The following is a 13,604-nucleotide window of genomic DNA, read 5'->3' on the forward strand; positions in this document are numbered from 1 at the left end:
TGCAGAGAGCACATGCAGCATGACACAGCCATGGAATGATTCAGCTGTTTTAGAGCTGGGCAATTGTTAAACATAGGAGAAAAATGGGAGTTGTTCAGCAGCTGACTTGGATTACCAGAGAGAAGAAAATCTATTCCTCCTTCTGGCAAAATGTGGGCAAAATTTCATCACCAATATTTGTGACTTTAAGCTTACATGTGAGTGTGATCTATATTTAGTATTGTTGTCTATATTCACTAGTGTAAACTTAGATTTTAGTATCTGAGATAGGAATAATTATGCTGCCACTGACTACATTAAACAAAACTGTTTTTATCTGTTCACTTTTCACAAGGGCATGGACTGACAGAACATAGGGGAATGGTCTTAACCTGAAGGGGAGGGCAGGTATTAGAAAAAATTTCTTCCTTGGGAGGGTGGGGAGGCCCTGGTACAGGGTGCCCAGAGAAGTTGTGGCTGCCCCTGGATCCCTGGGAGGGTCCGAGGCCAGGCTGGATGAGGCTTGGAGCACCCTGGGGTAGTGGAAGGTGTCCCTGCCCAGGGCAGGGGTGGAACTGGTTGGACTTTAGGTCCCTTAACTATTCTGCTTCTTTGTTTAATTTAGGCTTATAAAATATAGAGCTCATTTCTGATAGAGAATGATCAGGTATAGAATGAATATCCTGACATTTGTATTAAGTAGACATGAGGAGAAGGAAATTAATGAAAATGGGTATCTGGCAAGAATTGGTCTAAATATGAAGAGGGCAGCGTAAGAAATCACATCATAAGTAGATCAGATAAGGGCAGGGGAGAAAATAATCACATATGATAGACCAAATACAAAATGAAAAGGAGCTGTGGTATGGGTTTTAAATTTGCAAAGAGAAAACTAACAAAGTATTTGTCAGAAATTTGCATAAATGTTTCTGACAAGTCTGAATTGCACTATTTTCTAGTAAAATGTGATCTCTCTGTATGGAATGCAGTAAGGACTCATAAAGATTTTTCAATTTTTTTTTCTTAAAAATAGAACTGTTAACTGATAATAGTCACCTCTCAGGTTCTGAATCACAGAATTTTGCAAACAGACAGGTTAAAAAATGTTAAAAGGAAAAACCTAGCTGCCCCTATAGGCCCAAGAAGAGTGCTTCAGAATTGTGCAGAGCTTCCAGCCAGAATCTTTAGAAATTGCTCAGGCTTCCTCTAGAATGTAGGACATGTGTTTGGAGACCTCATTCCTGGCTCTGTGAGCCTGTGCAGCACTTGGGGTGGGAGCAGAAGCTGCTGATAGTTGAGGAGTTCTTCAGATCCAGCTGTCAGCACTGCTCCCTGCCTAGAATTCTGCAGAGGTCCAGGATGGTTCCTTGGCCTGAATCTTCTGTTCCCCATATAGGATTACACAGGGCACATAGAAGCAGCCGTTCCCATAATCATAGGCCAAGTCATCATTTATTTTTCAGGAGTAACTAATTGAATGCTGAGGTGGAAGTCCTGGGTTTCCAATGGGTCTTTTTCATCAATTCTGTTATCACTTTACACTCAGAAAATAAACAGTGTCAAAATATTTCCTGGCATATATACATGAATGTATGGTGAAGATTATAGTGTGTGATGAATTAGATGAAACATTTTGTACTGGAGGAAATGTGCAACTAGAAAGCAGTAAAAGAATCAGCATTGTTGACATTTGTTGTTGGAGCTGATACTTAACCAGCATGTTTGTATAGAGGTGAGTTGTAATTGTGTGAGTCCCTGTTTGAGGTGAGGTCTAAAAGTGGAAGGCCCAGAAGTAGTTAGATAGCACATGTGGGCACAGAGAATTTGTTGCACATGCTGTCAGTAGAGGGGAGTTCAGCTGTGTGCCCATTGCCTGCTCACCTGCCATGTTTGCTCACAGGTACGTGCTCACCAGTTAGTTTTACCGCCGTGTGACGTAGTGATCAAAGCCGTAGCCGACTACGTCCGCAACATTCAGGACACCACTGATTTGGATGCCATAGCAAAAGATGTTTTTCAGCATTCGCAGGTAAAGGATAAAGCCAAATATTGTCTTGTTTTCTTTTTTTAATTAATTTTGCTGTACATTTGTATTGAAGAATTGCACTTGATAAAATAGTGATTTGATCAGTTGATAATAAGAATCTGTTGATATTTGCAGTGGCTCAGCTGTTCTGATTTCATCTTCTGTGCTTTCTGGGGGTGAAAATACTGTGTTTACCCTTAGTGCTTTAAATTCTTGATAACCAGAGGGATTTTTAACCTAGCTGTATGCACTGCCTTTGAGAATCAGCTGTATGTGAAGACTGAATGTTTAAACTTTACCCTTACCTGGGTTGATGTAACATTTCTTGTACTGGAGCAGTGCTGCAGCCCTGGAGGGTCCATAGGCATTAATCCTGAGATATGGTGTACATTAACTACTGTACAGGCCTGTGCTGACCTGCAGGTGACAAACCTGGATGTGCTTCTGATGGGTTTTTTTGTTGTTGTTGTTGTTTTAGTCTAGAACAGATGACAAAGTTACTCGGTTTAAGAGAGCGGTTGCTTATTACTCGGCAACTAATAAACCTATGCCATTTCATCCACCACATTACCTAGGTAAGTAATGACAGCAACCGGGCCTTTTGTTTTAACTAAAACCTGGGGTAACCCTAAATCAGGTATTGGTGGTAGCATCTTAGAAAATGTTTATCTCTTCTGGCAATTCCCATTGACCTGTGAAGATGAGGTTTCAGAAGAAGGTTTTCATAGGATATGTTGTGTTCTTGTCCCAGAGGAGAACAACCTGGATTACTTTTCTTCTTGGCTATTGCAACATCCATTCTGGCATTGGGACTCTTGAGAGAATGGTGCTGTGAACAGCTGAAGTCTGGTGTCCACTCCCATTCATAAGTTGCTATTTCTAGTCATTAAAACATACTTATTATTTCTCACTGCCCTTGCTGGCATGTTTTAGAAATTCCTTTATAGTCTTTGATTTTTTTGGTGTAATAGCAAACCTGCTCAAATTGCAGCCACACATTGTTGTGGTGTCACAGATTATTCTCAAGGCTTAAAAATTAAAATGTGTGATCACAGGATTTCCTACTCATGCCCCAGTCTTAACACTAAAATGTCATTTTAGCTGAAATTTTCTTAAGATCTTCAGATACTATACTAGTACACTGACAGAGATTTTTCCTGCTCCTTCTGGAGGGTGTGGGGTGTCTTTATTTACTTCCAAAGACCTGCATCAAAGGGTTAAGAGGCTACTCTAGGTCAAATATTCAAATGACAAAATGCCAGCATTCTGCCTGGTGTTGGCAGCATGTCCATTATGACATGTCTTGGGTTTTTTTTTCTTGTAAGCTACCTTTGATTCCCAGACAGAATAGGAATGTCCAGCAATGAGAGATACAAAGACCTGAAAGAAGGTGAGACACATTAAATACACTTCACAAGCTACAAAGTATTTCTGTTGAAAGGTAAAAATGAACAAAACCGACTTAAAGGCATAGAAGAAAACAGTAGTGCTAACAGAACAAGAATAAATAAACCATAGAAGCAAAAGGACAAACAGGGTAACATTTGTGTCACATACTGAGTGTTTTCATAAGTGATTGGTTTGGGGTTTTTTCTTTTTTTTTTCCCTTCTCTTTTCCCCTCCTCCCCTGCAATACAGCAGCCAGACCAAATCAGTTTGGTATGCCTGGGATAGTGCCACCATATGTTCCTTCTCAGATGCTTAACATTCCACAGACCTCACTACAAGCAAAACCTGTGGTAAGTACAGCTTCTGCCCCGCTCCTTGGGGGGAGGTCTGCTGTGCTCAGCAAACTGGAATCCAGGTGGGAAAGGTGTAGCCAGCTTTTTCAGTGTGGGGAGTCACTGACTGAATTTTAAATCTGAAACTAAAGTGATATTACAGCCTCTAGTGGAACAGTTTTTGTGGATGCTCAAGATGGCTGAGTTTGTACATTTGGAAAAGGCCACTTGATTAAAGAATGTATTTTTTTAAAAAAGCAATGCCTTAGTTGCCTTCACTCAAGAGAGATCCCTTTATTCTAGGCCCAGCAGATGTCCAGTCAGGGTGGGGCCCAAGGCCAGGGTCCATACCCATACAGCCTCTCTGAGCCAGCCATCACCTTGGAAACGGGTGGAAAAAGTCTGTCTGAGCAGAACAACTACAGTAACATTCCTCACGAAGGAAAACACACACCATTGTATGAGCGGTCTTCTCCAATAAATCCAGCCCAGAGTGGGAGCCCTAATCATGTGGATTCAACCTATTTTCCTGCCTCTTCTACATCTTCGTCCTCTGACAATGATGAAGGCAATGGGGGTGCAGTGAAGTAAGTTTCTCATGAGGATATTCTCATACTCAGCTTCTGTTAAAATGAATCTACTTTCAAAATAGTTTACCTGTATCCTGAAAGTAAGAATCATAGAATGAATCAATCATAGAGTACCCCAAGTTGAAGGGGACCCACAAGCATCATTGAAGTCCGACTCTTGGCAGAGTTGGACGTTGCAGAAGTCTGCAAATTAGTGATATGATAGACCTTAAAAAGGTAGTTTTGGGTCACTATGACTGCAGTCATGTGCATTGTTCAATCTCATTGCCTTCTTCCTTAAGCAGGAATCCAAAACCAAAAAGTGTTGGATGTTTTTCCTCTTCTGCCCTTATGTTTTATTGAGAGGGTGAGGTTTTGGTAAATGTCATAAAGCCTTTCAGTCCTTTACATTGTATAAAAAATATTCCTGCTTCACAATAGAATTCATTAAAATTTCAGAAGCGATAATCTACAGAACTTCACTGAACTTGTACTGTTTACACATCCTAAATTTGAGCATAATGTAATGTGAATATCAGAAATTTTTTCAAGGCTCCTGAAAATGGACATTTTTAATAGAAAGCATCCCTTAAAATCAGAATATTTTGCCAAGAATTCCAGTCACAGACACCAAGGATTTATTTCACTGTCTTTCAAACTGCATTTTAGTATGATGTTTTTCTTTCTGTTGTCCTTCAGCCATGTCAGTGGGAACAAAATAGGCTGGGAAAAGCCAGGAACCCAGCCAGAAGGTCAAACGCGTGGAGAGCTGGGAGACCAAACAAAGGTATTTCCCTAAATTCACATTTTATTACTTTGTGTTAAAACTTTACAGCAAACTTCGAGGATTATTTTCAATATTGATCCATAGTATTTAGTGCAAACCTGTACACTTTGTTAGTTATGAAACAACAACTTTGGAATACAGGAGGAAGTTTTCCAAGGACATTGTAGCATATGCATAAAAACAAACATGGAATAGGATGTTTTAGAGAATACTAGATACAAACAATACTAGGAACAAATCAATAAGTTTGTTTGGCCCTTGAGCTGACAATCTCACCCTCAGATGTTGTTCTCTGGCCTTCCAGTAGTGCATGTTGGATTTTTAGGAAGGAGTGTGATAGTCTGAGTGTCCATGGAGTCAGAGTCCATATCTTGTAACCCACAGTGGAGAAAGCACAGCTCTGACACCATCAGTGTTAGCCACAGGCCACTGCAGGTGCATTAGGGCTCAGCTGAGGAGTGAAAAGTCCTTTATAACTGCATGGTAGGAATTTCACATAATACTTGTTAAAGTAGCTCCATGGTGGTGTTGCTGTTTAACTAGGTAAAGATGGGCTAGATAGCCCTTGATGAAGGTTTATCATTATTAAATTAGCGATTTCAAACCATGTTCAAATCAAGGGCATGATGGTCTTGATTCCAAGTTTGATCTGTGTTTGGAAAGAACATTCAGAGCTTTTGCACTTAATATCTCTGTGCCTTGATGGTGGAGCTGTACACCAACTGTTAACTCTGTGAAAAAACCATGATCTTGAGTTAGTTACGCTATGAGCAAGCAGAACATTTTCCCTGTACTTTTGGTGTAGGAATTCCAGTAAACTTGGGCTTTTGTGCTTAAAATATCAAGTGGATGATTTCATCCATCAGCAGTTATTATTTCTGCAGACCGTGCCTGTAACTGTGTCTGCCTGGGATTAGTCACCTTATGCAAATGCTAATTTGACCTATTACATTCCTTTCTTCTCTGCTGGGCTGGGCCATGTGTGCAGCCCTGTGGGTCCTCCAGCCCTGAGTATGTCCTTTCACAGAGACAGCCCCTACACTGAGCCAGAGCTGAAGGAGCACTCACTAAACTTTGCAGGAGATGTATCACAGACTGACTTAAACATATCCACTTTAATATAGTGATGCTCCTGAGCTTTACTTGCCTGTTTGTTTTTGATTATCAAATCACTTTGTCAGCCCTCAGTTGCAGGAGAAGGCAGAAGTATCTTTTGAGCACAAAAGGAAGGGTTGCGAGTACATTTTGAAAATGAACTAATTTCCTGGAGAGATAAAACATCAATGATTCAGAAAAAAGGTAGTACTTTCTTAAGAAGTTGCCCAGAGAAGCTGCCCCATCCCTGGAAGTGTCCAAGGCCAGGTTGGACAGGGCTTGGAGCAACCTGAGATTAGTGGAAGGTGTTCCTGGCCCTGGCAGATGTGGAACAAGATGGTCTCAAAGGTCCCTTCCAGTCTGTGACTCTATGAAGATTTCAACTGAGTGAGCCGTGTGATTTTTTGAAGTAAAGTGCTGAAAATCCAGCATAGGTCATGCAAGTAGCAGCAGTCTTGACACTCCTTTCACTTGACTTAAATGTCAAAATTCCTTGGAGTTATCTCTCAGTGTGAATTCTACATGCCAAAGATAAACTCCTCGCATTTGGCTGGATGCTTATTTCTAAAGAAAAGAATCACCCTTTAACTGTGGTGTTTTCCCAGCTTAGGTGTTGGAATATTGCTGGAGCAGGTGCAGGAAGATCCTGGGTACTGCAGTCAGGGAAAGCATTGCTGTCATGTGACGGTTTTTGTCTTCTTTCTTCTGCACCCCCAGTACTTGATAGTTCTGTAAACTTCTCGTGGTTCAGTGTTGCTGACTTAAAGTTGTTGGGGTATTAGAAGACAGGGAAAAAGTCTTTAACATGACATAGATATATTTGATACTATAAATAACACAGATTTAATAAAGCTGTGATAATAAAAGTATTTGTTGCTAAGCATATTGTTTTGGAAATGTTCTGGTTTACAGATTTTAACAATTTCATCTACGTATTTTCATTTTTATAACTCAAATGAAGTCTATATTAAAACACAACTAAAATACAATCTTTCAGTAGCATCCTCTTTGATTGTGTGATTAAAGCATCATCTGAAAAGAAGGTTGCCCTTTGATATTTTGCTAGAGCCTGTTTTTACTACCTACACCTTTCTGAAGAAGACTTTTGGAAGTTGTGTGAGGTTTTTTATTGATTGCATTCAGGTTTGTATTTTTCATGGGTCTGAGGTGAACCACCTGACCTTGTTTGGACCTGTTTTTTTATGTTACATCTTTTATGGGATTTCATGCTTTGGCCATTTCCATTTTAGCCTTGCTTTTCTTGTCTTAGGAAGCATGTGAACGTCTTTACTCATATTATGAAAATACACATACATGATGTATCATCAAGTGATGAAATTTTGCTCTTAAAAGTTTTTACTATTGCTGTAATAATTTATAGGCATGAAGCTAGCATGAAGTCTTAAGCTAAAAACAGCTTTCTGTCTTGGAGGCCAAGACTTTTAGATTTTTAGGAGTGAACTGTAAATTTTTTTTGTTGTATCTGTGAGAAATCAACAGAGAATCCTTATAAAGGCTGGGAGGTTTACAGTATATATATTTTTATGTATCATATTTTCCCCATAAGTTTATGAACTGCATTTCTAGACCTGGAATAGAATGCCACTTCAGTTTTCCAGTCAGAAAACTTCAGCATTTTTTCTTGCAGTCTTCTCAGACAAATAGCTTTTATGTTAAAAAAAAAAAAAAAGCCCAAACAGCCAAAAAAACCAACAGCATTTACCAGGTTTTGAGTTTGGACACTATGTATTTTGCATGTTATTTAATTGAACCATGTAATTTCCCCTGTTTTGAGTAGACTTGCAAGCTGAGAAGGGCTATGTTTATGGAAGTCTAGATAAATTACAGACTATGTGACTGTCAGTTAACACATTGAGTTGGGAGTATCTTGGAAATAGTGAGTTAAAAGGCCATTCACAGATCATTAAAAGGTTATCAGTCCACTTGTGCATTATACAGTTAAAATTTTTTGAAAATAACAATTTTTGCTGCTGTTAATAAGTTAAAAGTTTTATCATAATATTTATTTTCTTAGTAATTTGGTTCTACTAGCAAACAGTGGCTGAAGGTTTCCTGAAAACCTTGTAGCCAGCTTTGGATAATGTATTCTACATACTGCAGCAGTGTAATCTGAAGATGTACTATTTTCATTAGGGGTGAGGGAGGAAATTTGCTCTTGGTTGATCTCCTGGTATGTTTCTGGACACATCCAAAGCATTTTGTTTTGTATGTTCTGTTACAGGCAGAAGGTTCCTCTAGTGCTTCTTCAGGAAGTCAGGCAGCTGATGTCAAAGGGAATCAAACCAGTAATCCACAAATCCCATGCCTGTTGTCCATGCCCACCAGAAACCACATGGATATTACCACCCCTCCATTACCTCCGGTAGCACCTGAAGTATTACGAGTGGCAGAGCACAGGCACAAGAAGGGGTTAATGTATCCCTACATCTTTCATGTCCTAACTAAGGTATGACATTTTAAAATGAGGTACTGTGACAGAATGATTCTTTGAAGATAATTGCCCTGGCATTTCTGGCTAGAGTATCAGATTTTTACATCCTATTTAATGCTCTAACTTCTGGTCACTTTTTAGTCTCTTGAACCAGTTTCCCCTCTGTTTTCTAACCACTGATATGGTGCATTGTTCCAGTAAATATGAGATGGCTATAATTAGAAGTGTTTATTTACAAAATTTATTTTTTTTCCCAGCTATTTGCAGTTATTTGTATATATCTCTATGCATGCCTGTATATGTCTGTGTGCGTGTGTTTATGCAGAGTCCATTTCCATCTAAAAATTCCTACTTGTGTGCTTTGGTGTCTGTGCCAAGTCTTCTCTATTTTCAGTGTTCAAAAGTACTGAGATTGTTTTCTCTCCCAATCTGATCCCTCCCATTACTAATAGCTGGCCCTGAGAGAAACACAAGAGTTCTAAGAAATCCCTTCTGTACTAGCAGCTAGAAAAATGGCACTGTCCCCATGGTTGTTAACTTTTATTCACCTTTAAAATCCTCTTCCCGACAGTAGGGACCACAGCCAGAAATTCATGAAACTAAGTTACTGCATTGGGGTTGGGGTTTGGATTTCCTATTTCCCATTTGTTTGTTTAGTACCACAGCTTGTGTTGCTCTTGTATTCTTACACTTTTTTGTCAAAGACAAGAAGAATCAAAAGGTCTGTGATGACCATTGATGCTAGTTCTTTTTCACACTTTGCATAACCAAATATTCTTAGCACGTTTAAATGCTACTTGATGTTTAATCACAGAATCATTTCAGTTAGAAAAGATCTTCAGGATCATTGTGTACAACTGTTAACCCAGCACTGCCAAGGCCACCACTGAACCATGCCCCCATGTGCCACATCTACATGGCTTTTAAATCCCTTCATGGATGGGGACTCCATCATGCCACCTGAAGCCACTTCCTTTGTCCTGTCCCACGTTCCCTGGAAGCAGAGCGGGACCACCTCTGGCTCTACTCTCCTGTCAGGGAGTTGTGCAGAGGAAGAAGGTCCCAGAAGGTCCCTCCTGAGCCTCCATTTCTCCCAGCTGAGCCACCTGAAGCCACTTCCTTTGTCCTGTCCCATGTTCCCTGGAAGCCAAGCCTGACCACCTCTGGCTCTACTCTCCTGTCAGGGAGTTGTGCAGAGGAAGAAGGTCCCTCCTGAGCCTCCTTTTCTCCCAGCTGAGCCCCTTTCCTCGGCTGGGAGAAAAGGAGGCTCCATTCCCTTCTCTGGACACACTCCAGCCCCTCAAGCTCTTTCTTGTTGTGCAGGGCTCAAAACTGACCCCAGAATGTGCAGCACAGGGAATGGGCACTGCCCTGGTCCTACTTACCCACCTGGGCTCCTGTTCAGCCACTGCCACCAGCAACCCCAGGGCCTTTCCTGCCAGCCCTTTCCAGCCCCTCTGGCTCAGCCTGGAGCTGCAGGGGGTCTCTGTGACCCTAGTGCAGAACTCTTGAACCCTGTGGTGGAATTATGGAGATTCTTTAGAAATGGGCACATGTTTCAAGTTATGTTGCTGTTATTGAGAGAGACCTTTGAGGCATAACCTTGCACTTAAGGTAGTGTTGTCCAAGTTAAACCTGACAATATCCTAATGTAACCACTTCAAGGTGTCACCTTCAGAACTCATTACGGGGATAGTTTAAATAGGGGGGTTTTTTTAAGAGAAAGTAGCACAATGGAGTGTTTTCTTGTCAGTGTTAAAAATAAAGGTTGATTTTTGGGGGCAGTGCAGTCAGTTATTTTCCAATAATATCTTAACATGTTTGGATGTGCAGTTATACAAAACAGTGTTGCTGTTTTGAGAAAAAATGTTAGAAGGTTCTTTCAAGCTTTTTTTCTTAAAATGTATAAAATGCTAAATTTTTACATACATGTAAAAACTTAGCCTTATTGTAGTAATTCCCAGTTAGGTGGTTTTTGTCCAGGTGTGCTCATGCGTTGTTTGTTACAGTGAGTCCCCAATACTGTTTCAAATCCTGCAGCAAAAAGTCAGACTGGTGTTTTTAGACAGCATGAGTATTTTGTAAAATAACTGCCTGAAATCTAGATCAGCTTCAAATGTGCTTTGGCTGTCTAAAAGCACTTTGCTCTATTTCCATGTATACTGTTTTTCCAAGTGCCTGTATTAAAAGATCAATATTTAGTTAATCCTTACATGTCTTGACAAATATGTGTGTGATGGAGAAGGCAAAGAGGAAAGCTATAGAACCTGGAGGAAATGAAGCAGGCCAGGCTAATTCATCCCTGAGCTGAGATCCACTTTACTACTGAATCACATTTGTCTTGACTCGCTGACGTGTATTAGGGTTGGATTGGGTTGCCGTGCATACGTGAATGCTTCTTGTTCACTGTAATATGTCATATTTCTCTGCTTTCTTTCATGCCAAAGGGTGAAATCAAAATCGCCGTTTCTATAGAAGATGAAGCCAACAAAGACTTGCCTCCTGCTGCTCTTCTGTATAGGCCAGTGCGTCAGTATGTTTACGGAGTCCTGTTTAGTTTGGCAGAAAGCAGAAAGAAAACTGAAAGGCTTGCTTTTAGAAAGAACAGACTTCCACCAGAATGTACGTACTGCAGAACCCATGCTTTATTCCTCTTCCCTTTGCTGTGGTTTCAGAGCCACTTGTACCATGATGTGAATGAAAATTGTTGCTAAGATCCCATCACGGTAGCTGAAGCCAGAGGAATTTCAGGCCTATTGGGTGCTGTGGATAAGAGGAAAAGATGGTGTTAATTTGAAATTTTATTTCCTATCGTAGTTTAAGAGCTATAAATGTTGCTGTTTCTAAGCAAGCTCTGAGACTTGGTTTTGAAAATCTGCTTTAGCTTCTGCCAGACCTGCAGTGAGTGATGTCAGCTTGTGATGTCATTTCTGTGTATGGCAGAACTGGATTTTAGGGAACTTCTATTTTCTGCACACACATACAAATCTGCCTGCTTTGTTAAAAAATGAGAGGTGCATAGGTTAACTTGCCCTGGCTTCCCAAATGTGTCCCTGAAGGTACCTCAGGGAAATTTGCAAGTATCACGTGTCCTTCAGGTACTGGCATATAAAAACCAAGCTTAAATCCCACAGAAATCAGGGTGTAATGTAACCAAAGGTAGACCTGGGTGAGGAAAGACTAAACTTTTGCAAACAGCCTTGTCAGAAGATCCTTGACTTGTTTGGATATATGGATGTTAATCTTCTCATTAATCTGAAAGTTGTCTTTTTAAGTCTTCTGTTTCCAGGAATTACTGTCATTTCAGTCCTCGTTCTAGAGTGTTTTTGTCATAATGAATGCATACAAGCAAATAACTGAACTTTGCAGTAGCAGCTTATAAAGGTTACAAGAATGCTGAAGCATTCAGTGCACAGCAGCAGCACAAGTATTTAAATGTAGGAGTCTGCTGTCACTATGGTAATTTTAAGAATCAGATATGCAAAATGTATGAAATCGTCATTCACAGGCTTCATGTGTAAAAGGATAAAAATAAGTATCAGTTGTAAACTTTGTATTCATTCCCTTTGCTCTTTCCATTTGTGATTGTGAATGTTTTTGTACGTTTGTCATGAAGATGATAATCTCCCAATGATGTTTGAAAAGCTGTTTATCTTTGCCAGATACTTTGTGGGAATCAGTATTGACCCTGCTTGAATAATACCTCAGCACACCTACTCACAAACTTCTTACTTCTTAAAACTCACACAACATTGTGATATTTTGGGTTACAAGGTCATTTCAGGATTAAAAAATTATTTTACTTGCAGTCATCATTTATGCTCATGAGAATTCTGTCCTGAAAAGCATACTACAGCTGTTTTTTCGTGAAGTGGCTGAGTGCTAGAGTTCTGCTTCAGGTTAATCTCATAAACCTAGAATGTTCTTTGTAGGATACTGGGGAAGCCTCTATAATCTCTATTTTCTCTTCATTTTTCCTGCTTTCCAGAGTTTACCTCTGGCGGGTAAGCACACTGCTGCTGACTTGGTTTAGTTACAAGAGCTCTGGCAAATCATGCTGCAGGACGCATTCAGCTACTGACCTACTTCTAGCTTAGGACTCACCAAGCTCTTAAAAAAGCAGAAGCCAGTTTGAATGTATGCCCAAAAGTTCCTTGCTTCGCTGCAAAGCTGGCAGTGCTGGTAAAGATGGATTTGGGCTGCTGTGCAAGTGTGGGGTATGAATGGGCTCTGGTGCAGGAAGACCTTTATTTTGGTTGGCTCTCTTACAAGGCATGGGCAGTCTGTGAAATACATAGGGAGAGAACAGTGTATGAAGCACTGATTAGCCTTCTCTAATTTTCTGAGCACCCAGGCTATCATGAACTGGTGATGCTCATTCTTCTCCAGTGTCTAAATTATTTTGCTGCTCTCAAAAATGAGTATGTTATGAAATGCAGTAATGAAGACAATTAAGAGAAAACCTAGGAATTAAGATATGTTAAGAGAATCAAGAAATTAGTTTCTGAAGAAATGTAAATGATCCTTAAGATTTATGTAGAGAGGTAATGAATATTAATATCTAAAATCCTGTCATCTTTGTTGTACAAACCAAACACTGGCAACTTAATAATAGTGCCTGAATAATTGGAAAGAGTATTGTACGTGAGGGTTATGGGAAGCTGGAAAAAATGCATAATAAACTGACACATCAGGATTACTACTAATTATATAGAGGCAAGATAATGGATCTATCATGAAACGGATGGCTTCTTGTCTTTTAAATCATTATTTTTTGTATGAAGTTTAAAAGCCAATAAGAAACAACAGAAGCAGCAGTCAGTGGGGTTCTTCAGTGATCAGTGACTGCTAAGTGATGCCTTTGCTGTACATGGCCTCATCTCTGCTCTCAGAGGACAGGAGATGCTGGGTCACAGAGTGCCTAATTGTGTTTGACTGCCAAGGGCACGGTGCTGGCTGTGCTGCCCTTCCCTCA

The 13,604-nt window shown here is 40.2% G+C and overlaps 1 protein-coding gene across 3 annotated transcripts in view; it reads left to right on the top strand.

Annotated features, from left to right (window-relative positions):
- Window positions 1-13,604, top strand: part of FAM120A (family with sequence similarity 120 member A) — a 47,153-nt gene that overhangs the window by 17,191 nt on the left and 16,358 nt on the right. For 2 of the 3 annotated variants that reach the window (XM_064431929.1, XM_064431931.1), the window contains exons 4-10: window positions 1,880-2,008; window positions 2,484-2,580; window positions 3,644-3,744; window positions 4,030-4,313; window positions 4,995-5,082; window positions 8,420-8,644; window positions 11,077-11,251. In XM_064431929.1, coding sequence (XP_064287999.1) covers window positions 1,880-2,008; window positions 2,484-2,580; window positions 3,644-3,744; window positions 4,030-4,313; window positions 4,995-5,082; window positions 8,420-8,644; window positions 11,077-11,251 — 1,099 coding nt within the window. The remainder of the gene's footprint in view (window positions 1-1,879; window positions 2,009-2,483; window positions 2,581-3,643; window positions 3,745-4,029; window positions 4,314-4,994; window positions 5,083-8,419; window positions 8,645-11,076; window positions 11,252-13,604) is intronic. The other variant, XM_064431930.1, reaches the window with a different exon arrangement.

Source organism: Passer domesticus, chromosome 9, assembly GCF_036417665.1.
Source record: "Passer domesticus isolate bPasDom1 chromosome 9, bPasDom1.hap1, whole genome shotgun sequence".
Taxonomy (NCBI): Eukaryota; Metazoa; Chordata; class Aves; order Passeriformes; family Passeridae; genus Passer; species Passer domesticus.